Below are 19491 nucleotides of genomic sequence, written 5' to 3' on the forward strand. Positions count from 1 at the left end.
TCTACCAACTCCTCCTCCTCCAGACAAAGGGAAACCATTATTACAATTAGCAACACCCTCGCTCTCTATCTCCCTCTCTCCCTCCCCCTCCCTCTTAAAGCTACTGATACGTGTAGCACATGGCCCCGTCCGTCGTGTCGAGGACCTCGCCGACGGTCACGTCCTTCTGAAGGCCCCCCATGGGCACGAGCGTCTGGAGCGTCAGGGGCGTGCACGGCCGCGCCCCGTCCGCGCAGCCCGCGACGGTGCGCCGCCGCGCCCCCGTCGCGTCCCGGGCCTGCCACGCCGCGAACACGCGGTCCACGTACAGATGGTGCAGCCAGAAGACCGGGTCGCCGGGCGAGGACCGCACGTCGGCCATGACGCTGCCGATGCTGTTGTGGCCGATGCCGTGGGGACTGGAAGCGTGTAAAGGATTAATGGGTGTCGAAGGAAGGAAGTAGGTAGACAACTGAGAAAACTTACCCTTGCTCCCAGCATCGCGCGAAGTCGGTGTATGTCGAGCGCGACAGGCAGGTGTTCTCGTAGTCCTTGCTGACCTCGGCCGTCATCGACTCGTCGACTGCCCGGGAAAGGCAATGGGGCTCGCTGCCGGCTCCGGGCCCGATATGGAGCGTGGTCCCAGCGAATCTCTGATAGATATGATCATGTCAGCAATCTATACGGTCTCGACGTGTTCGGCTTCCACCGAAGCCATTCCCAAATACATATCCGGCGGAGGATAAGAATACTTACACCATCCGTAACACACGTCCCTTCCGTCCCGTTGCCCCGCGGCAAGCTCCCAAAGTACTCCGCCGTGAACACGGGCGCGGCCGCGAAGCGCCCCGCGTCGCGCGTTTCGTCCCACCAGGGCAGGCCGTCGGCGGCGAACCCGCACTCGGTCCGGAGCGCCTGCTCGAAGCTCCAGACGAAGTAGCGGTGCCAGAGCAGGAACAGGTCGTTGTTGTGGATGTTGGGCGTCCAGGCCTGATGCAGGCGCACGAAGTCCTCGTACCGGCTCGTGGCCGGCGCGAAGTCGCCCGAGGGCGGGCGGGACTGCAGGCACGCGATCGCGTCGACTAGGGCTTGCTTGCGCGCGGGGTAGGCGCGCCATTGGGGGCGGGGGCTGGGGGTGCCGCAGGGGAGGGCTTGGGCCTTTTGGGCGTTGGCGGGGGTATTGTCGCTGCTACTGTTGGCAGTGTTGTTGGTACTGTCGTCAGCAGCCGGGTCTTGGGGAGCAGCGGCTTCTGGGTTGGACGAGGCGATGGTAGCATTCTGATGGATGTTGCCGTCATTAGGGGCTGGGCGATTCCCTGCCTCGGCAACTTTTGTGGAGGCGACCTCCGGGTTCTCTTGGGTACTGTCACCGGCAGCGGCTTGCTGCGCGTCTTGCAGCTTCACCGTCTCGAACTTGGGGAAGGCGGATAAGGGCAAGGCGGGCGCCGATGCTGCGGCCTGGTATATCCGCTCGGGAATGAGGAACGGCAAGGTCAGGCCAGATACCGCCGTTATGCCGCCGCATAACGTCATGGAGAACTTCATGGTCGCGGTGAAAGAGCGTGGTGGGCTGCTTCGTAGTGAGTCCGCAACTTGGTAGCTGATGAGCTCTGGATAGCAAAGGGCTATCCTTCAATGTGATTGAGAGAGTGGAATGAGATGAATATACATCTAACAGAGAATAGAGAGCGACATGGCTGACTATGTATGTCAGTAAAAGAATGTAAAGATGGTGGGAAGGATACTATACGGCATTCTGATTACTCAAGAGAGGCTCTCAGACCTCCTACAGCTGTGTCTGCTGAATGTAGTGATTATCTTCGCCTCTCGCCAATTAAATAGAACACGGAGATTAAGAAACTAAGGTGACATCTGAACTGGGATCCTTCGCTGAGTATTCGGACCAGTTCGTGTTGTTGTGTCTTGGCGTATGCCACACACTAGAATGGAGAGTTTGATGAAGCGCCAATAAATAGAATTGAGAATGAGGCGCGTTAGTGGTACACTTCCTAGATCAAGAGCTCTGAGGAGTCGCACGGCACTGAGACGCTCCATTAGCCACATGACATGGCGAGACGTAGAGCACGGTAGGGGCTGAGTAGCTTCCAGTGCCTCATACGGAAGTGGCAGGATCTAGACTCGGTATCTAGCCAAGCCACAGGGACGGGTCGTGTTACGGATTTAGTTCCCGAAGGCTTGTCGTCATCTTAGCTCCCACAAATATTTGGCTAGCTCAAGCAACCACTACCGCGTAGTGGATGGGTGTGTTAGTTGAAGCAGGAATCGCCACGCGAAATGGTAGGTTCTCGACGCCGGCACATCAGATCCGAATATAAAAGCCAGACCTCACGGGCCCTGTCTTACGTCTGGAACCAAAACCATGCGAACATCGACGTGACGGAAGATTAGCTCGAGAGACATAACAAACGCAATCCCGTCCGATGGCCTTTTCGTCCGTTCTCGCCTCTCTAGACTCCGAGCCATCCGCTGTCAGAACATCGGCGGTGGTCTTGGCATTCAACAGCTCTTTACGCCTTGGAACCAGAGGATTATGGTCAAACACACACACCAGCCTGGTATTGAGCTAAAAGGGAACCATCTGTTATGGGCTGTTTCCATGAGTGACTCAGATCGATGATGCTGATCGGCAGTTCTCGTTGCTTTTCACTTAATATCGGGCTAGGCGGCACACACCACGCTCACACACACAGAGAGAGGCATCTGAGCGGATCTGGCCCTAATTAGAGCGTTGTGGCGTAAACTCATATCATTCATTAGCCCTTGAGCACTAATTCTAAAATCAATATTAGGATACTACATGTATATGAAGCCAACTTACCAAAGCCGCCATCCGCCCGTTATAGCCAACAGCCTAACTATTCGCTGAATGCCTGTCCATTTCAAGAGCCGAGCGTTTGTGAGTGTCTGCGATGGGACTTGAATTATTCCTTTCATGACTGACAATTGGTCGGCTTCATTGTGTGAGTAATTTTCGCGATGCTATTGGATCCTGAAAAGGGGGATCAAGGGCGAAAACATCGTTCTGGCGATTACGAAGTACCCACGAAGATGGATTTATTTCCTTCGAAAAGGGATGTGCTGCTTTTGAGGGGATGAATAGAGTCGACACGCTCTATCTACGGTTGGAGTGAAGCATCCATCCAAACACGAATCACGTTGCCTCCCGATGTCCCAATACATTTCCTTGTAGCATTGGACTATGAGCCCCTATTCAGCAGGTAGGAGCCACGTGGAACAAACTCACGGGCTGCACAAAAGATACAGTCGCGCCTCAATTGGTCGCTGCCTTACTCCTTTTCGCGTGTCATCGGTTACACTATATCTTTCCGACTCTGTTTGCAGCCCCTAAGGCTGTCAAGTTGGATGTTCGGTCTATGGCATGGATGCTGCCGGAAACGAACTGCTTCAGTCATCACGTCAACGGCACGGTGCCTTGTTCTTGGACTCGTTGCTCGATGCTGTATGCATGGCTGCGGTAGAAGTGTGTTCTGTGATAACACCATCCCTCATTTGTATTGGTGTGAAGATCTTCGTTAACCCCACAGTAGGCAGGATGATCAATTAGATTAATTGCGGCGTCGTGCCCAATTCTTAATGACGTCGCTGCGGTCTTTTGACGGGGGTGGGAACATGGGTAGGCATCGTGGCCGAGGTCGAATCCGAGTTATTTAGAGTCGGTGTACGGATCCGGATCCTGTCCACACCAGCTCTATTCGCGCCGCAGGAACTACAGACCGTAATTAGCTTGGTTCCACCGGCGATGGATTCAGGGCCCGCGACTTATTAACGAGGCCTCGCTGTGCCGCGGCAGACCACGCGCTGTGCCGCGACAAACGACGTGCTGTGCCGTAACGACACGTAAGTGCTTTGCTGATCCGTTAAATGTATCATTACTAAGAATACAAATAAAGTCTGGTATAATGTAAAGGTGTATAGAGAAATATACAGATATATATACGTGTGTCTCTTTCTGAGTAAGTATGATTTGGTAGACAGCTGTGCAACTACAACTTCAAGCACTTCTGATTCGTTTATCCCGAAAACTATCTTCACTATCACATCTCTATTCTAAACCCTACCTCACCTCAAATCGACTTCACAATGAAGCTCTTCACTGCCACCGTCGCCCTCACTACTCTTGTCCTCTCGCCTCTAGCGTGGGCAAACGAGTGCAAAGCGGACGGAACCATCTCAGACATTGGCTACCACATAACCGTCCCCCGAAGCGACATAGTGGACCCGGATGGCCTCTGCGGAGGTTTCAAAACCAATATCCAACGGTGGATACTATGCAGGCCAAAGCACTGGCACTGCGGGATGGAGGGCGCGGAGTTCAAGGCCGATTTCCGAGTCGGCTCGCAGTGTAATGCCGGAATGATCGGGTCGTCATGGTACGAACAGACCAAGAATCAGTATGGGTCTATCAGCTGTTAATAAGGGAGCGCGCGCATACACGGGGGCTACACTACATGTATACATCCATCAGTCGGGCTAGCAGACCTTAGGTTGATCACTTCGAAATGATACGGCTTACGGGGCCTGAAATTCAGGTTCAAGACCCAAAATTACACTGTTGCTTCTTCTGCCACCCCAAATTTCTTCTCTATCCTTACTTGGGCGAAGATGGCATACCCTCACATGTCCACCTCCTTCTTCACTGCCTCGCTGTTGAAATGGCAGTCAAGAGCATTGCCAGTACATATACAAAGTCCCGTCTTATCGGTACTCATAGATGACCGTGGGGACGGAATTACAGAAATAAATACAGTTTCAAACGGAGCCATTCAAATACCGTTTTAACTATAGGTGTTAAAGTTCACACAGGTAGGAGTTCCGTACCCAGAAGCAAGCGCTCCAGGACCTGTGCGTGCAGATATATGGTGACATCCATACGATTATCCGCGCACGAAGAAGATTCTGATACCGATAATGACGGTAGGCTCTCTCTGACCAAGACGCCTCCGTCGATGGCGGGCAGCGCAGCGTCGGCGTACCGGATTCCGGGCCCGAACCCGAAGTCGACATCGTAGATGCCCCACGTGGTTACCAGGATGTGGCGCTGGCCCAGGGACGCCTGCCATATGCGCTGGGGTGACATCTCGTGGGCTACGCTGTGGAGAGCTGCAGCCATGTAGACCGGATCAATGGCCTTGATTAAGGTCTCGCGGATACGTCGAGCGATTCGGTTGAGTGATTCCCTGTCCCGGATCCTGCCACGTCTGAGCCGGCCATTTCGATATTGATCATGGTAATAGGAGATCCCTTTCATGCGTCACCAAGCTTCAAAGCGGGTCGCACTCCTAGCAGGGTAGTCTCTCCGTGACGCCTTCACTGGCAATGGCCTCTTTCCAGAGAGCGTCGGTTTGGGCCCGGTCAAAGTGAACAATGCGCGTCGAGACGGGCGCGGTTAAATCCCACTTGGACCAGGGAAGCGGACGTCCTGCCGGAGCCAGATGGTCTGCGCGGAATACGCTGGGTACGTTGTGTGGCCGACGCAGGCCCGCCCGGGGAAGTCCATCAATTGTAGCGGTGCAGGGTCAGACTTTCGGTCCAGGAGAAGGATGGTCACGTCTGCTTCGTCGGTTTTGATGTCGCCAGCCGCCTTCGCGTCGAGCAGTCTGGGGATATGAGAGTAACAAGTCCAATCCTGGGCGTGCTGCGTGTGCCATGGAGTGAGCGACTGATACCGGCTACAGCCCCTGCAGAAACGCACCAGAGGAGTAATGTCGGCCAGTGGGTGTGTGCCTTTGAATGATACATCGTGAAGACAGGTAGGAGCATAGTATGTTCTTTCGGAGCAATATTGGCTTGGTGCGGGTGGGTACCCGCCTGCTTCGTGTCCCGTCAAGGAATATGGGACTTTCCTAGTACGGAACAGGCCGACTCGACGGGTTACTTCACCATCTCGAGAAGAAGTATTCCGGTGACAACGGACTTGAGCCTGAGCTGGTATTGTTGGGGTCAAACGTCGGAGAACATCTGAAGCTGAATCATGGTACTTCTTTCCCCCCCAATCCAACTCCCAGAAACGGCACAAACTCAAAACACGGAGTATGTGAGGATGCTGACTCTCAGATCGTCGTCACCGAAATCTCACAGAAAAACCCATGCAGGCTGTCTGGTTTATTTCATTATTTTTGGGATGGCACGATCCATGTAAGTTTGTCGTTCCTGCCGTGCTGACTTGGCATTCCCTTGCCGACACCCCTGTCTGTCCCTAATACCAACAGAAGCAGCTTCCCACACCGATGGCCCCGAGCCCCCAGCTTGCTAAGAATTTGTACAGCACCTGCTGTTTTCCGTTTGGGACAAACACACAAACACTCTGCCTAAGACTCTGTTTGATGCTATTATCTGCGTTTTTTACGCTAAGCCCGACGCATTTCACCCTTTGTCCATCTGGTTTTTGGAATGCACCCACCGCCAAACCTCTTCATTCGTGTTTTCGATGACAATTCATTCCAATCTTAGCTCGATACTCACATTGCGACCACACGCAACTTTTTCTTGATTGTTCTGGAACCTCCGATTATGTACACTTATGAACCGGACTCTGACACGCCCGAGGGCAAAGAGGACGACGAGTCTGCTGGAGAGGCTTCAAGCCAATCGCCCGGTGTTCCTACATTGAAGTTATGGAAAAGGGCGTTTGGCGGGACCATTAACGCCATTCAGTTGTTCGGCGACGTCGCCTGGTCGAAACATTGCCCACACCTAATGCTTCCCGGCCTGGAAGCCGGAGGCACACTCATCCCGCTCCCTTTGGTAACGCCTCGCGATGCCGAGGTCATCCGAAAGGCTTGCCATCAGGCTCCTTTCGGTCGAGGCGAGGAGACGGTGATCGATGAGTCTGTTCGGAAGACGTGGGAGGTTGGCCGCGAGGGCTTCAGCTTCTCGAATCCTCAGTAGCCCACCTTCGTTGACACACTTCTAGGAGAGGCTCGATTGATTCTCGGCTTGTGAGTAATCTCGATCTCTCGTTTTTTGTTAGGTCTCTCTTGTCCTGACAGTGGAATCGCAGACCGGATGGTGCGCGGGCCGACCCGTACAAGCTTCTTTTGTACGACCCTGGATCCTTCTTCAAGCCGCACAAAGACTCGGAAAAGGCACCTGGTATGATTGCTACGTTGTTAATCTGCCTTCCGTCAGACCACCAAGGAGGAGACGTCTACGTGTCCCACAATGGGCAGAAGCAAACTCTCAAAACGAGCCAGAGCTCTGCTTTTGAGGTTACGGCTTTAGCCTGGTATTCTGATGTCACCCATGAGATCAAAGAGGTCACCGCGGGCCATCGATTGGTTCTCACATAAAACATCGTAATAGACGAAAAGCAGACCGTGTGAAACCGTCGGCGGATGGTATTGCTCAACAACAAACCGTGCCGGAGTCCATGCTTAATGATGGCCATACCTGGTACCCCAAGGCATCAAGACTTTTATACAAGCTTTCACTCCAGTATTCCCGGATTAGCCGTTCGCTGCATAGGATGAAGGGCAATGACAGAGCACAGGTTTACGCTTTACAAAAAGCCTGCGCTTCGTCAGGATGCGTGCTCTTGCTTGCTAATATCACCAGAGCCGAGTTTGTTCTACATCATGATAACAACCCTCACGACCCCGACGACGATGAGGTGTATCATAAACTCAACCACGTGGCAACATGCGACGGGGCTCAAGTTGGGTCAGGCATGGATGTTGATCCCATCTTCATCGGCCCAAATCCATATCATGAACGCGATGCCGATAGCAACATTGAAGGGGAGTACTGGGGAAACGAACCCTCGCCTTCCGAGTATAGATTCCATGACTCGGTTAGTCAAGCGGTACTCAACTTTGACGTCGTAAAAATTGCGATCCTAACCACACTTGACTTTGTTAGGTTGCTGTCATTGTTCGCAAGGATGACCTGTCAGACTTCCTCGGGGTCAAATCCCTTTCAGAGGACAGCGTTGCAAGGAATGTTGCTAAATTGGTCGCGGACTGGTTTGAGGACACAACCGACCCGGCTCTTAGTGTTGCTGTCAAGCTTCTGAAATAACTTGTGGCGCGACCTAAGCATCAGATGGAGAAAACCCTTTCCGAAATCCTATCTTTCGCTATCCAGATTGGCGATCTCGGCTTGTCGGATATGGTCTTTACCAACGCTATCAACGACTCTTTCTACATGAACTCGAATTCTGGTTTATATGACCCCGATAGAGATAGTCCCCGAGATGGCTCATGGCTTTCGGGATGCCTGGCCTCTATACTATCAAGATTTGCCTCACACCTGAACGGAGACGGTATGGGCCGTCTAGAAGGAGACTGGGATGAGCAGTAAGTTGACTATATCCGCCACACCTTTTATCCCGGATACGAGCACTCATGATACATCAGTCTTGAAAGAATGGTGACGGCCCTTCCCACCTTGGAGTATATCAATTTAGCGCTGGATCTTCTTATCACGGAGTTGCAGCACGCAGATACTAGGCGTTCTCTCCAAACATGGAGGTTTTCTATCGCGGACAGTCGTATCAATAAATCAAGCTCCCGTCTCAAGTTGAGTGATTCCTCTACCATCATGAGTTTCTTAATGAGAGAAAAAGGTCTGAACTGGGTGAATGATACGTGAGTACCTGCTGTTACAGTGGCTACTACTCTCACTCGTCCGATTCAACACAGCCTATTACGGTTACACTTCATGTCCCTCTTGGGGATCTAGAAGTGTTGATTGGTATATTTGGACAGTCTCCTGACGGGAGTCGGGGAAGATGGGGGCCCAAAAAAGGGGGGGACATGGGCTGTTTGAGATAGCTGTGCAGTTGAAGACCAATATATCTGGCTGTGACTTGAAGGTACCTTTCCAAGATTATCCTGTTCTTGCAGACTCCCTTGATATCTGCTGCCTGGAGCTATCCCTACAATCGGCCAAACAATAAACTTATGTATGCAGTTCCTGGCCCCCGGTGAGATGAATGAGTACCTAAGCAGTTTGTACGGCCGCCACAATGTCAGCGATATCTCATATGTTACGGTCCTGCCAATAGCTGGCAGAGTCCCCCATCACCGCCACCACTGTGGCGGCTTAAATGTTGACCTTTGAACACACTGAAGGGCTCGAGGCTATGAACCCAAAATAGTCTTGATCTAAGGCTGATGCTGGCGATTTTAACAGTACTATCGCTCGCCCTGCCATCTATCGAGAGTCAGCTGCTTTGCTGCATAGCCACTTTTCCTATTTCCGACCAGGCTCTGATTGCAATTTGAAGGAGAAACAAGGATATGACACTGAGTGTTGGTCATATACCAGCATCTATCTTGCAATGCTGCAGTACTTGTATCATAAGCAGTCACCCCCAAACCTTTACACAGCTTGGGGTCTGCGACGAAGATGCTGTTCGGGCCACTACGTGCATAGTCCCGTTGGGGGGCGAAGGTAGCTCGAGGCTCCCAAGATGAGGTACATGTAGTTATGGACAGCTACCATGCTTCTGAGATAACACCGAAGCTTTCTGAAGGGAAGTACGTCGCTCGGGGCGATGGCTAACTACGTGAGGAAATTATATGAAGACAGTTCGTTTGGCCCAATGGGGTCTTCTTGCTCTCCAGGGAGTTGAGTTATATCAAGTTAATCTCATAAGCCCGCAAGCGGCATCTATTCCGAATGCCTAAGTATAAAAACAAATGTATGCCCCAGAAACGTTAGATGGTGATTTAATATGAGTTTGACAATAAGCATTATCGCTCTTTTTCAAGCTTTAGTTCCATCGAAGAGAACATTCTCGGTGCTGCGGTGTGATAACTTCTTTGTTCTTTGTCTACTCGACAACAACAAAGGGCCAACTAGGAGCTCAAGCCACGCTACGCATCCGGTAGCTATGTTACAGATCTAGACAGGCACCAAAATTGTTAATGTTTTCTTGCCATGTACGGATGAGCTGCCGGTTCATAAGTATTTCAATCCAAACCTATTTGTTGGAGTCGCGAATGCAGTTGCCCCTTTTCCGGCCGCTAGCTTTTCTGTATCCTACCGTACGTATAGCTAGCTTCACCATTATTTACTTACTTACCTACTTTACGTGACTTACCCACAGAAAAGAGAGAAAGCTTCGCCAAAACAGGATGTGGCAATTCCTAGCCATCACCTTCCCCCTCTTCTGGCTCGCCACCCTGGCGCAGCACCTCGACCGGCAGGCGCTCCTGCTGATCACGCAGCGCGCCCTGCACACCTACCTCCTGGTCGTTGGCCTGCTGCTCGGCGCCGTCTTGGCCGCGGGCGCGCGCAGCGCGCAGTACAGCTACGTCCACGGCCGCAAGGTCGCGACCACGGACACGTATGACACGTATGTCTTCCAGGACGAGCGCGCCGTTGTTGTTATTCTCATGGGCTGGCTATGCTGGTACGGCGACCTCGTGCGCAGCTACCATTACAGCCGCCGCAGAGTAACGTCGTCGTTTCGCCGCCGTGGCGATGGAACAACCATCATCCACTTGCGGGAACGGGAACGGGACGCCCGCGCGGTGCTGGTCTTCGCCGTGGCCGTTTTGGCGCTGGCGCTGGGCCACCCCGGCTTCAGGGCGCTGGCGGGCGCGGGGCTCCGGCGGCTCCGGCTCACGGACGTGGGGGACCGCGTCGGGGGTGGGTGTTGCAGCAAGTGGCGGCGAGGCGCACGGTGACGGTTGAGTCGGCGTGGAGGCCCAGGAGCCGGTGGGATCGGGTTGCAGCGGGGATGAAGAGGCAGTGGCGCTGGCTCAAGTTCATGGCTCTGAGGCGAGGATGAAGAAAGACGAGAAAGAAAGAAAAACATGGGCTGGGAGGCAGACTCTGAGGTCTGAAAGCTACCTACGCAACACAGTTCGAGACGACAACTCGCATCGCCAATGCAGGCAGGCGGCTGGGGAAAATACGGATTGCTTACATAGCCATGCAGGGGACAAAAAAAGTTTCAATAGGTGTGGATGTGATGCGCCAAGTTACACACCATTTGGTGATAGGATGACGAGATATGGAGATAATCCGGAAATCTTATTTCGACACCAACCGCCCCGGGCAGCCAATTGCGTCCAATGAGCGTCGGTATGATTCTAATTTTGGTAACACCGTCTGTCTCAGTTGTTCATCATCTTTTCGAAAGAAAGTTGCTGTGCTGTGAGACTAGGTTTACTTTCACAAGCGGTGCTGTGATGTCTCTTCCTACCAACCTGGCTCTTTGGTTGTGAACGCAATGCAAAATGTACGTCGGTGGGGAGTGTGATATAGATAGCACTACGTGCAGACGTGCATATACTTGCATATCCCTTTTCCGTATTTCCAGATTGCTCCGAACGAAGATCGGCAGACAGCATGGGGTTGGGAGGGAGGCCTGGTGATGGGAATCATTTCTGATCATGGGGATAACTCGTCACTCTTATTTATCAATACCCCAATACACAAGAAACACGGCAGATGGTGTGAAATGCAGGGTAGCCGGACAGCCGAATTAGTCGTACGAACGGGATGTAACCTATCACGACCTGCCATTCCTAATTGCAAGGACCAGCCGTTCAATGCGAAACACCAACGCCTCTTTCCCAAAAAGCATGGGGCAGGTCGGTGGTCGGCAGGCCTTTTCCAGAAGGGTATTGATCAGTGGAGCGCTGGCGGGTAGCGGCGTAAGGGGGGCGGCTTTTTGGAGGTGTACTCAGAGTTTGGCGCCAATCAGACCGGCCAGATGGGGACCCCCCAGGATTCAGAGACAGGCAAGAGAGACAGGGGTTAGTTTCCAGGGATGGGCGCCTCAATGCGCGCCGTAAATTCCCTGTCCCCTTCCTTGTACGTACTACGGATCGTTCAATCAAGTCCCAATCTCTCACGAGTCACGACTACTGACCGACGTTCATCTCCTGTCCTGTCCCTGTCTCTCCCCGTCATCCCTTCAACTTCTCCTCCTCTCCTCTCCTCTTCTTCCTTTCCTGACAAGCGCGAGATTACTAAAAGAGAGGGACGGCGAATTTTGGTCTTGTCAGGTACTTACACTCGCTTCACTCGTCTCTTTGAACGTTTCTACATACTCTCTTCTTTCAGTCGTTTCTTCGCTCGGGTTGTCGGCTCGCCTTTCGGTCGATCTATTTCCTGCTTGGCACCCCTTTCGATTGGCCAATTCCCCACAACACCGTCGAAACCGTCATCGTGCATCTTCCAGTCAAGAGGCAGGATCCCTCTCTGCCTTGGTAGCAAACGACATTCAACCAGCATATATCCATTGTCGCAATTGCACATATATTTCCAGACCTCGACTTTTTTCTGGCGCGCCGCGCTCAGCTACCGCACTACTGTACATACTTCCTTCCCTAGCCGACGGAAGCCGAGAAAAGACGAAAAAGCAATCCACGATCCGCAACACCCACTTTAATTCACCAAAGATGCCGTCCATCCTCTTTCCTCGCGTCGACTGCGACGCGGACCCTGGCAACGTCGCCTGCGAGAAGCCGTCGAGCGGCGACAAGAAGACGCCCATTGTCATCGGAACCGTCGTGTAAGCTTCTTATACCCAATATGTCGCTGCTTTCCAGGGCGATTCGCCTTCATCTAATCATTTGGTTTGCTGACTCTCGCTCCGGCTTCGCTTTACTACAGAGGCGTGGCTTTCGTCTCACTGTTGGTTATCCTGTGGTTCCTCCACATGCGAAGAAAGCGGAACGACCAGCGCGAGTGGCCTAAGGATCCACAAGAACTGGAAGACTACGGCTTCGAGTCGTCCTCGGGCGGCCCCAAGCCCCCCAGGAGCGCCAAGCAGAGGGATAATCGGATGTCCAACTTGCCCACGGCCGGGCAACCGCAAGAGAACCCCTTCGGAAACCAAGCCGAGGTAGTGGCAGGAGGACGGTAACAACGTCCGTTGGTTGCATTTGGGAGAATTTGAAAAGAGAAGCAGCAAGAGGGAATAAATTCGGACAGGATTTGAGGCAGTGCCGTCACGGACCATACGATAGGTGTTACCGGAGTTCTCATTCGCGTTTTGGCATGGGTTTGGTGTTCATGTACGATTGTGATTGTATATTGCACACGCAGCAGCAACCATCCGTTGGGAGTGCTACCTATTTTGCAGTTAATCATACTGATTCGACTGCGGTTTTCCTTTTCAGTTCGGCTCTGGTCTCATGGCACGATACTCGGTAGTGTGGGGGGAATTACATGTTTCGGCTTGTCGCAGACTGCGTACTACCTTATGCCAGCCTCGCAACCAATTATTCGGGACACTGTGCCAGAGCGCTGGGAACCAGTCAGGGCTCGTCAGGGAATTACCCTTCAAAATTATGCTTGTCATAATTCGATTTGATACCCCCGTGAGAGCGAGCCTTCGGAAAGAGAGGCACAGCACTAAGGTCAGACATGCGGGAATGCTACGGATTCAGAGCGAACAACACGTAATTCACGAGTGGAATGTGTCAGTGTGTGTGCGACCTATTTGAGTCAACACAAAAGTTTACGTAAATTTGCAGTTCCATTCCATGAACTAATTTACTTAGGATGCTGAACTGTGCCCAGGAATGTGGTGACGAGACTCCTACTTTAGGATGACGCCGCCTTCAGCGGCGAGCGTTCTGTCTTCTCTATTCTCCGAAAGAAAAGCCCTGGCGAGGTACTTAAAGCTGAATCTCTCCCTTGATGTCGAGGTCCTCCTTGTCATCCTCGTTCTTAGCGCCGCGCTTGACGCGGGGAACACACTTGCTGGGCCGACCGCGGCCCTCGATATCGGGGACGTTGTCTCCGTCGTCGTCGCTCCAGTCCTCGATGGCCTTCCGCTTGCGGCGGCCGCGGGCGGGGACGGGCGACTCCGGGGCCGGACCCCAAGAGGCGACGGCAGCAATGCTGGCGTCGGCAGTCGGGCCGGGGGTGCTGGGGCCGGCGCCCACACCGACAGTCTCGTCGATGTTTAGGAGCTTGCGGCAGGCTCGGTCCATGGCGTCCTTGGCCACCTTCTCGTCCTTGAAGCCGAAGCGGTCGACGTGGGGCTTCCAGTCCATCGAGGCGAGGAAGTCCTTCTGTTTTTTTGAGATGGTTAGTTCATCGTTTAATACGTGGGGGGGGGGCGTGACGAAGGAAGGGCGGCGTGATAGGTGTAGTAGAGCAGGGCCAAAGGCACCGAGAGTATGATAGCTTACCTGCTTCTTCTTTGCCTCGGCGAAGAAGCTAGCGATGACTTGCTTGTCCTTCTCGCTCAGGATGGTGGAGTCTGTCTTCGCCATTATGACTGACGATAGGCGATGATCAGACGGAAGACGGGAATGGGACGAGAGTGATGATGATCAGACGGAAGAGGAAACAATGGGACGAGAGTCGTGTAGATGTGGTAAGGTAACTGTTGTCCGAAGGCAGCTGGCGTTGTCGGAAGAAAACCGGCGACTCAATGCTGTTATGGGGATTTCTTCGGCGACTGCATTCTGTTGTGTGGAGGATTGCTGGCGGCCAAAAGGTGAATGATGGTGGGAGAGAGAAAAGACCTGGCAGTGTGGAGAAGGGAAAGTTGGGACGAATAAGTAGGGTAGGAAGGCGAATGAATGCAAGCAGGAGTAATTATCACAGAGGACCCGCTAGTATTCACTTGCGCCAACGAGGTACACGATAGGCAAGGTACATTGTCGCCGGGGTGGGGTCGAGGGGTATCGTGTTCGCGACCTCCCTGAACCGGCAGGCGGGATAGTCGCCGACAAGCTCCAGCTCTTATCTGCGGTTAGGTGCGTACGCTACACTATACGAGGCGAGGCACCTGCCATCGTGGCCAAGCAGTTACTATTACACGAGAAAGTCACGCGAATGGGATCGACGGACGTGCTGTTATACTCGAAGCAGTTCCGGGGCAAAGCAGTTCAGGGGCAGGCAAGTATAAGATGCTATAGCCGGACACTGCTGGAGTGAAGGCTGGCAGATGGACTTTCGTCCAAAGGCTCACGTCGACTATCCTTGTCTGCTTGGTGACCAAGACCCTCTAAACCGGGAAGGAGGCGTGCTGTTCAAGGGGTGTATCCGCCCTGTAAGCTCTATCGTGAGAAGCACACACCCAATTTAGCATTCAGGGCATTCACATAACTCAGGGCAGTCACAAAAGAGGCATATGGCATTCGCAGAAAGCGCCGGCATGTCTTGCATATATTTTGTCGTGCTGAATTGGTATCGGATCGAAAGCAAAGGGGCAAAATAAGATAGGGTTTGCAGATATCTTAGAGGGACCACTGCTGTTGCTGTTATATTATTTATAGTAATGGGGACATACTGCATGGCATTAACTTCCCAGGGGGGGCATCGGGATGTGCCAAACTATGCAAATAAACTACCTATTCGATAGACTCGTGTAATTAACCACCGGAACGCATTGAAAGTTCATAGTAGCGAGCGCTACTATTACGTCTCCCCTTTGTCCCGGTGCTGGAAAGGTCAACGGGGCCAAAGAGCATAGGCCTTACAAATGACTGGGGGGACGACTGAAAACTCGAAATGCAGTTCACCTCCTGCATGGAATGACCAGAAAGAGGCCTATAATCTGGCCTGAATGTCTGCCATTTAGTCGCCGAGTGGTGATAACAAGCAATGTGAACTCACCAGTATGCGTTGTGGCATCTTTGATTTGCTCAATGTTTGGATAAAACCATTGTTGCAAATTCTCAGCCCAAGATCCTCGAATTGTTAGGCCGTGTTGATCTGCTTCCTTCGATCTCTGTGTTTTGATATCCCCTTGGTGTTGTGGGACCGACCTTGCTCGAGTGAGGCTTTCCTTACGACACCGTTGTTTGCATGATGATGTGTACTAAAGTGAAGTTAGATCAAACAGCTTTTCCGAGGCCCATTCCAGACCATGGAATTCCAACACGGATCATCACAATCTACCTCTCGGGCAGGGTAACCGGTACGAGATGAACGCAGTCACAACAGCCCAGACCTGTCACCGGCCGACATCAGCACACTATAGCCAACTGAGCCGGTCCGTCCCCAACCGGGCAAAAGGGAAACATTGCATCGCCGGAGCGAAAGCCATCGATCCGGACTACAACAGCACCGGAGGAGTCTTACCCGTTAGAGTGGCTCAAGCCAAGAAGCCTCCGCTGGTTCCTCGAAAAATCCCGAAACGACACCAATCAACCATCGGCAGCTCCCACCGCCCCAAGTCAACGAGTCCGCAACCTATTTGGCAACGTCCTATCGTATTCATCAAATATAGAAGACCAATCGACTTTGGTGCACCACGACGAAGACGCATTAGTGACCCAGGCACGCCTGCTGTAAAACAAGACGTGGCGAGAACCTCAAAAGGCCACAATCAGTCATCGTCGAGCGTGGTAGCACCAGACGATAACCTATCCGAGCATAACACAGTCACACTACAGGCTCCAGACGACGAGCACCTCGCAGAACTGTTTCAACGATCATTCGACGCGAGGCGGGACTTCGAAACCACACCAGCGTCTTGGATGTCTACTAGAGCTTCTCACTGACCCCTTACAAGACCCTTCTCGGGAAGCATCAAGATTATCTAGATTCATAGAGCCAAAGCAGCGAGGAAGACATGGTTCAACAATCATTTGACTTACAGCATAGATAGACTCATTAGTAGAATGGAGGGATATGATAAGGATGGATCCAGCAGCTACAAACCCCGTCACAGCAGACGGTAAAATTCATTATGAATATGAGCAACTTTAGTTTGGTAGTGATGTGCCGTTGGTGCTAGTTTAGAAATCCGAGGATAATCGGACTTTCAGCGTCAGTCGAAGTACCTGGAAAGTAAAAGACGTGGTCGTAGGGCTCCTCTATAGATTCTTATCATAACTACTGGCCAGCATCGTGTGGTCCTGTTCTACTACTACTACACCTCATCCACTCAGTAGTAGCCGCAATCAGTGGACTTTCACCCTGCATCCATTCGCACTCTTGCAGGTCAACTTCATCTCCCCTTCCAGTCTCGACTATCCGCACTCGACAATTGCTCGATTGATTGGGCAAGGCGTGCGAACACGTATGATGCCTCGATCAACGCTTTCTGCTGGCCCAGGCAAGCCCGGTTCCCCGAACCAAATCCAAGGAACTCCCATTGCTTTGACTTTATAGAATCCCAACGTTCTGGTCGGAAGACTTCCACGTCGCTTCCAAATACTTCGGGGTCGCGGTGAAGCGCGTAATAGCCCATGTTCACTGCCGTGCCCTTGGGGATGAGCATAGGACGGTCCTGATGGAGACCACTGCCCACTAGAAGCTGCGTATCGCGTAACGCTACTCTCCCTAGCAGAGGGAATATTAGATAAAGGCGTAGGGCTGTAGTACAGTGAGTGAAATTCCATGCCATGCAGCCGGAAAGGATCATGCGTCTTACTCTCGTGCAGAATATTTTCGATCAACTTAGAACTCAATAGGGCTCCCACAGAAAGATCGAGCTCATGCTTTCCAGCGAACTCAAGGCAAAGTTGCCCCCAATACACGGGGTGCCGTGCAAGCAAGAACAGTGCATTCGTCAGGAGCTCGGACGTTGTGTCCTGCGCGGCCATCATGGCTTAGATGACCTGGCTCCTGATGAATGTGGCGTCCTCTGTCTGAGAAGAAACGACGCGCATCAAGCTCTTACTCTTCGACGCATCATCTTCTTCGTAGGCCTGACCGATGTAATAATCGATAAAGCTATGCGCCTTGGAGCAAGCTTGATGGTACTTCGACTTGGGAAAGAGCTTCTAAAGGGGGCCGAGCACGACCCGGATCATGCTGTAGAAGAGAGCATTGTGGAAGGACTTGACGAATTCGTCGGCTGTGAGAGGTGCGGACGAGGATTGCTCAGAGGGATCAACCCCTAGCACGAAATGCAATGCAGAATTCAAGAACTGGAACTCTGCTTTCAGCCTTGGCAAAGATAATAATGCCCCAACGGGTAACATACCGTGACATAGAGCAGGGGCTGCAGGTCAACAATAGAATCATCCTCAGGCAGATCTTTGACAAGTCGGTCGACTTCTTTTCTTAGGAAGCGCAAATCGCCTATGTTACTGTAATCGAAAGACGGTTTCAGCAACTTTCGTGAGTAACTCCAGATGTCGCCATCCGTCGTAATGAAACCCGGCCACAAAATGATCCCAGGCCAGGAAGTCTCATGGGTTCCACTCCGAAATCCTTGGACGTATTGATGGCTCGGAGATTCTGGGTCGCGATGGTACAGACGTCTGGAAGCCTGAGCCAGGACCGAACTTGGAACGTTGTTCCATACCGGGTATGTAGACGATGAAGAAATGGCACATCCCCGTACATGCTCTGCTGGAAGTCAAATCCAAAGAAGGGCTCTCTGGTTGGATGCGTGATGGTCGGCTCGCAGCCATGGTTTCGGATAGAGGCTTGCCTTTGACGCTGGCGTTGGAAGAGGGAGATACAAGAAGGACGAGCCCCAAGAGTGCCGAGTTGAGCACGAAGCCCATTTTCGCGCACAGGTTATCGGGACTATGATGTGGTGTGGTGAGGCAGCAAATAGTGCTGAGTTGAGGTGGGGTTTCCAGGGGAAAATGATAAATGTTGGGTTGGCCAGCCTGTACAGCTGTGTCATTCACGCATGGGGTATGTAATACTTCCATGTCGGCCCAACGTCCAGGGGCTAGATGCAGTGAGTTGCGAAGAATCAGCTCTAGACTTATTGGCCATGATGCGAAGCTAAAATGTCTCGACGAGCTTAAATAATATCGAGATCAACATGTTGCTGGAATATTATAGGGACCGACTATACCGAGGCAATGAAGGAGGCTGCAGTCTGAGCTGGCACGTGACTACAGTCTTCAATCCGGTTGGACACAACTATACGTATAGCAAGTCATACAGGCTGCCATGGGATACTAGCAGAAGACTGGTGGTGAATAGCTGAGTTAACACAACCTTACCCATGGTGCCAACACAGGTTCAAGTCATTGTTGTAATATGTAATACCCAGTCTTCAGTCTCGCCTATTGTTTCAAGGGAAAGGGCTCATATAGGTCGACCAGAACAGTCACCTAGCAGTAAGGGAGATATATACAACGGGTCCCGGATGAAGAAAAAAAAGACACATCGAGGAGAATTATGCCAATGAATGATGATTGCTGGTTATATTCAGCCTCTTTTTGAAGGAGAAAGAACCGTGCCTCACGAGGGTTTTATAAAGGGGGAGAGGACTGACAGGCAATTGCACTGACCGGCATCGCAATCACGTGTAGTACAAACGTTTTGAAACGACAGCTTTATTGAAGGATTCCTAAATGAGGCTTTGGGCAAATCCACACCGTTTGGTCACTCTCAATTAAAATCCACAAGCATGACCTGTCATCCGGATAGATAGAAGAGGACAATAGTAGAGGACAGTAGTGTCGGTTTGTCGAGCCGGTTGGTTGAGGTATGCTACCTGTTGCTTCACCGCCTTCCCTCTGGAGAATCTCTCGAACAGCTCTTATCTTAGCACCTTGATAGGTGCATATCGGGATCCTAGGCTAAGCAATGTACCTGCTAACGGAAAGTTATGCCCCACCACAGCCAGCT

The 19491-nt window shown here is 52.2% G+C and overlaps 10 protein-coding genes across 10 annotated transcripts; 5 read left to right on the forward strand and 5 right to left on the reverse strand.

Moving 5' to 3' along the window:
- Nucleotides 1–100: 100 nt before the first annotated feature.
- On the reverse strand, nucleotides 101–1524 carry PG994_002735 (Di-copper centre-containing protein; the record flags this gene model as incomplete). The annotated part of the gene is made up of 3 exons (XM_066854144.1): nucleotides 101–398; nucleotides 466–632; nucleotides 736–1524. 3 exons carry the CDS (start codon nucleotides 1522–1524, stop codon nucleotides 101–103), a joined length of 1254 nt encoding a protein of 417 aa, XP_066719999.1.
- Nucleotides 1525–4101: 2577 nt separating this feature from the next.
- On the forward strand, nucleotides 4102–4434 carry PG994_002736 (uncharacterized protein; the record flags this gene model as incomplete). Its single annotated transcript, XM_066854145.1, has 1 exon — nucleotides 4102–4434. The coding sequence occupies one exon, from the start codon at nucleotides 4102–4104 to the stop codon at nucleotides 4432–4434; it is 333 nt and encodes a 110-aa protein (XP_066720000.1).
- Nucleotides 4435–4816: 382 nt separating this feature from the next.
- On the reverse strand, nucleotides 4817–5269 carry PG994_002737 (transferase family protein; the record flags this gene model as incomplete). Its single annotated transcript, XM_066854146.1, has 1 exon — nucleotides 4817–5269. One exon carries the CDS (start codon nucleotides 5267–5269, stop codon nucleotides 4817–4819), a length of 453 nt encoding a protein of 150 aa, XP_066720001.1.
- Nucleotides 5270–6531: 1262 nt separating this feature from the next.
- PG994_002738 (2og-fe oxygenase protein) lies at nucleotides 6532–8037 on the forward strand (the record flags this gene model as incomplete). The annotated part of the gene is made up of 4 exons (XM_066854147.1): nucleotides 6532–6905; nucleotides 7022–7298; nucleotides 7583–7810; nucleotides 7879–8037. The coding sequence occupies 4 exons, from the start codon at nucleotides 6532–6534 to the stop codon at nucleotides 8035–8037; spliced, it is 1038 nt and encodes a 345-aa protein (XP_066720002.1).
- Nucleotides 8038–10112: 2075 nt separating this feature from the next.
- On the reverse strand, nucleotides 10113–10854 carry PG994_002739 (uncharacterized protein; the record flags this gene model as incomplete). Its single annotated transcript, XM_066854148.1, has 3 exons — nucleotides 10113–10358; nucleotides 10404–10725; nucleotides 10826–10854. 3 exons carry the CDS (start codon nucleotides 10852–10854, stop codon nucleotides 10113–10115), a joined length of 597 nt encoding a protein of 198 aa, XP_066720003.1.
- A 1526-nt stretch (nucleotides 10855–12380) lies between these two features.
- Nucleotides 12381–12847, forward strand: PG994_002740 (uncharacterized protein; the record flags this gene model as incomplete). Its single annotated transcript, XM_066854149.1, has 2 exons — nucleotides 12381–12493; nucleotides 12595–12847. The coding sequence occupies 2 exons, from the start codon at nucleotides 12381–12383 to the stop codon at nucleotides 12845–12847; spliced, it is 366 nt and encodes a 121-aa protein (XP_066720004.1).
- A 688-nt stretch (nucleotides 12848–13535) lies between these two features.
- On the forward strand, nucleotides 13536–13898 carry PG994_002741 (uncharacterized protein; the record flags this gene model as incomplete). Its single annotated transcript, XM_066854150.1, has 1 exon — nucleotides 13536–13898. The coding sequence occupies one exon, from the start codon at nucleotides 13536–13538 to the stop codon at nucleotides 13896–13898; it is 363 nt and encodes a 120-aa protein (XP_066720005.1).
- Nucleotides 13899–15869: 1971 nt separating this feature from the next.
- On the forward strand, nucleotides 15870–16448 carry PG994_002742 (uncharacterized protein; the record flags this gene model as incomplete). The annotated part of the gene is made up of 1 exon (XM_066854151.1): nucleotides 15870–16448. The coding sequence occupies one exon, from the start codon at nucleotides 15870–15872 to the stop codon at nucleotides 16446–16448; it is 579 nt and encodes a 192-aa protein (XP_066720006.1).
- Nucleotides 16449–16897: 449 nt separating this feature from the next.
- On the reverse strand, nucleotides 16898–17495 carry PG994_002743 (uncharacterized protein; the record flags this gene model as incomplete). The annotated part of the gene is made up of 2 exons (XM_066854152.1): nucleotides 16898–17265; nucleotides 17324–17495. 2 exons carry the CDS (start codon nucleotides 17493–17495, stop codon nucleotides 16898–16900), a joined length of 540 nt encoding a protein of 179 aa, XP_066720007.1.
- A 6-nt stretch (nucleotides 17496–17501) lies between these two features.
- Nucleotides 17502–18407, reverse strand: PG994_002744 (Cytochrome P450- E-class- group I; the record flags this gene model as incomplete). The annotated part of the gene is given in 4 exon segments (XM_066854153.1): nucleotides 17502–17675; nucleotides 17694–17822; nucleotides 17879–18182; nucleotides 18232–18407. 4 exon segments carry the CDS (start codon nucleotides 18405–18407, stop codon nucleotides 17502–17504), a joined length of 783 nt encoding a protein of 260 aa, XP_066720008.1.
- Between the last annotated feature and the right edge of the window lie 1084 nt (nucleotides 18408–19491).

Source organism: Apiospora phragmitis (assembly GCF_038363925.1).
Source record: "Apiospora phragmitis strain CBS 135458 chromosome Unknown utg000003l:1.0-2676785.0:1.0-2680665.0, whole genome shotgun sequence".
NCBI classification, from domain to species: Eukaryota; Fungi; Ascomycota; class Sordariomycetes; order Amphisphaeriales; family Apiosporaceae; genus Apiospora; species Apiospora phragmitis.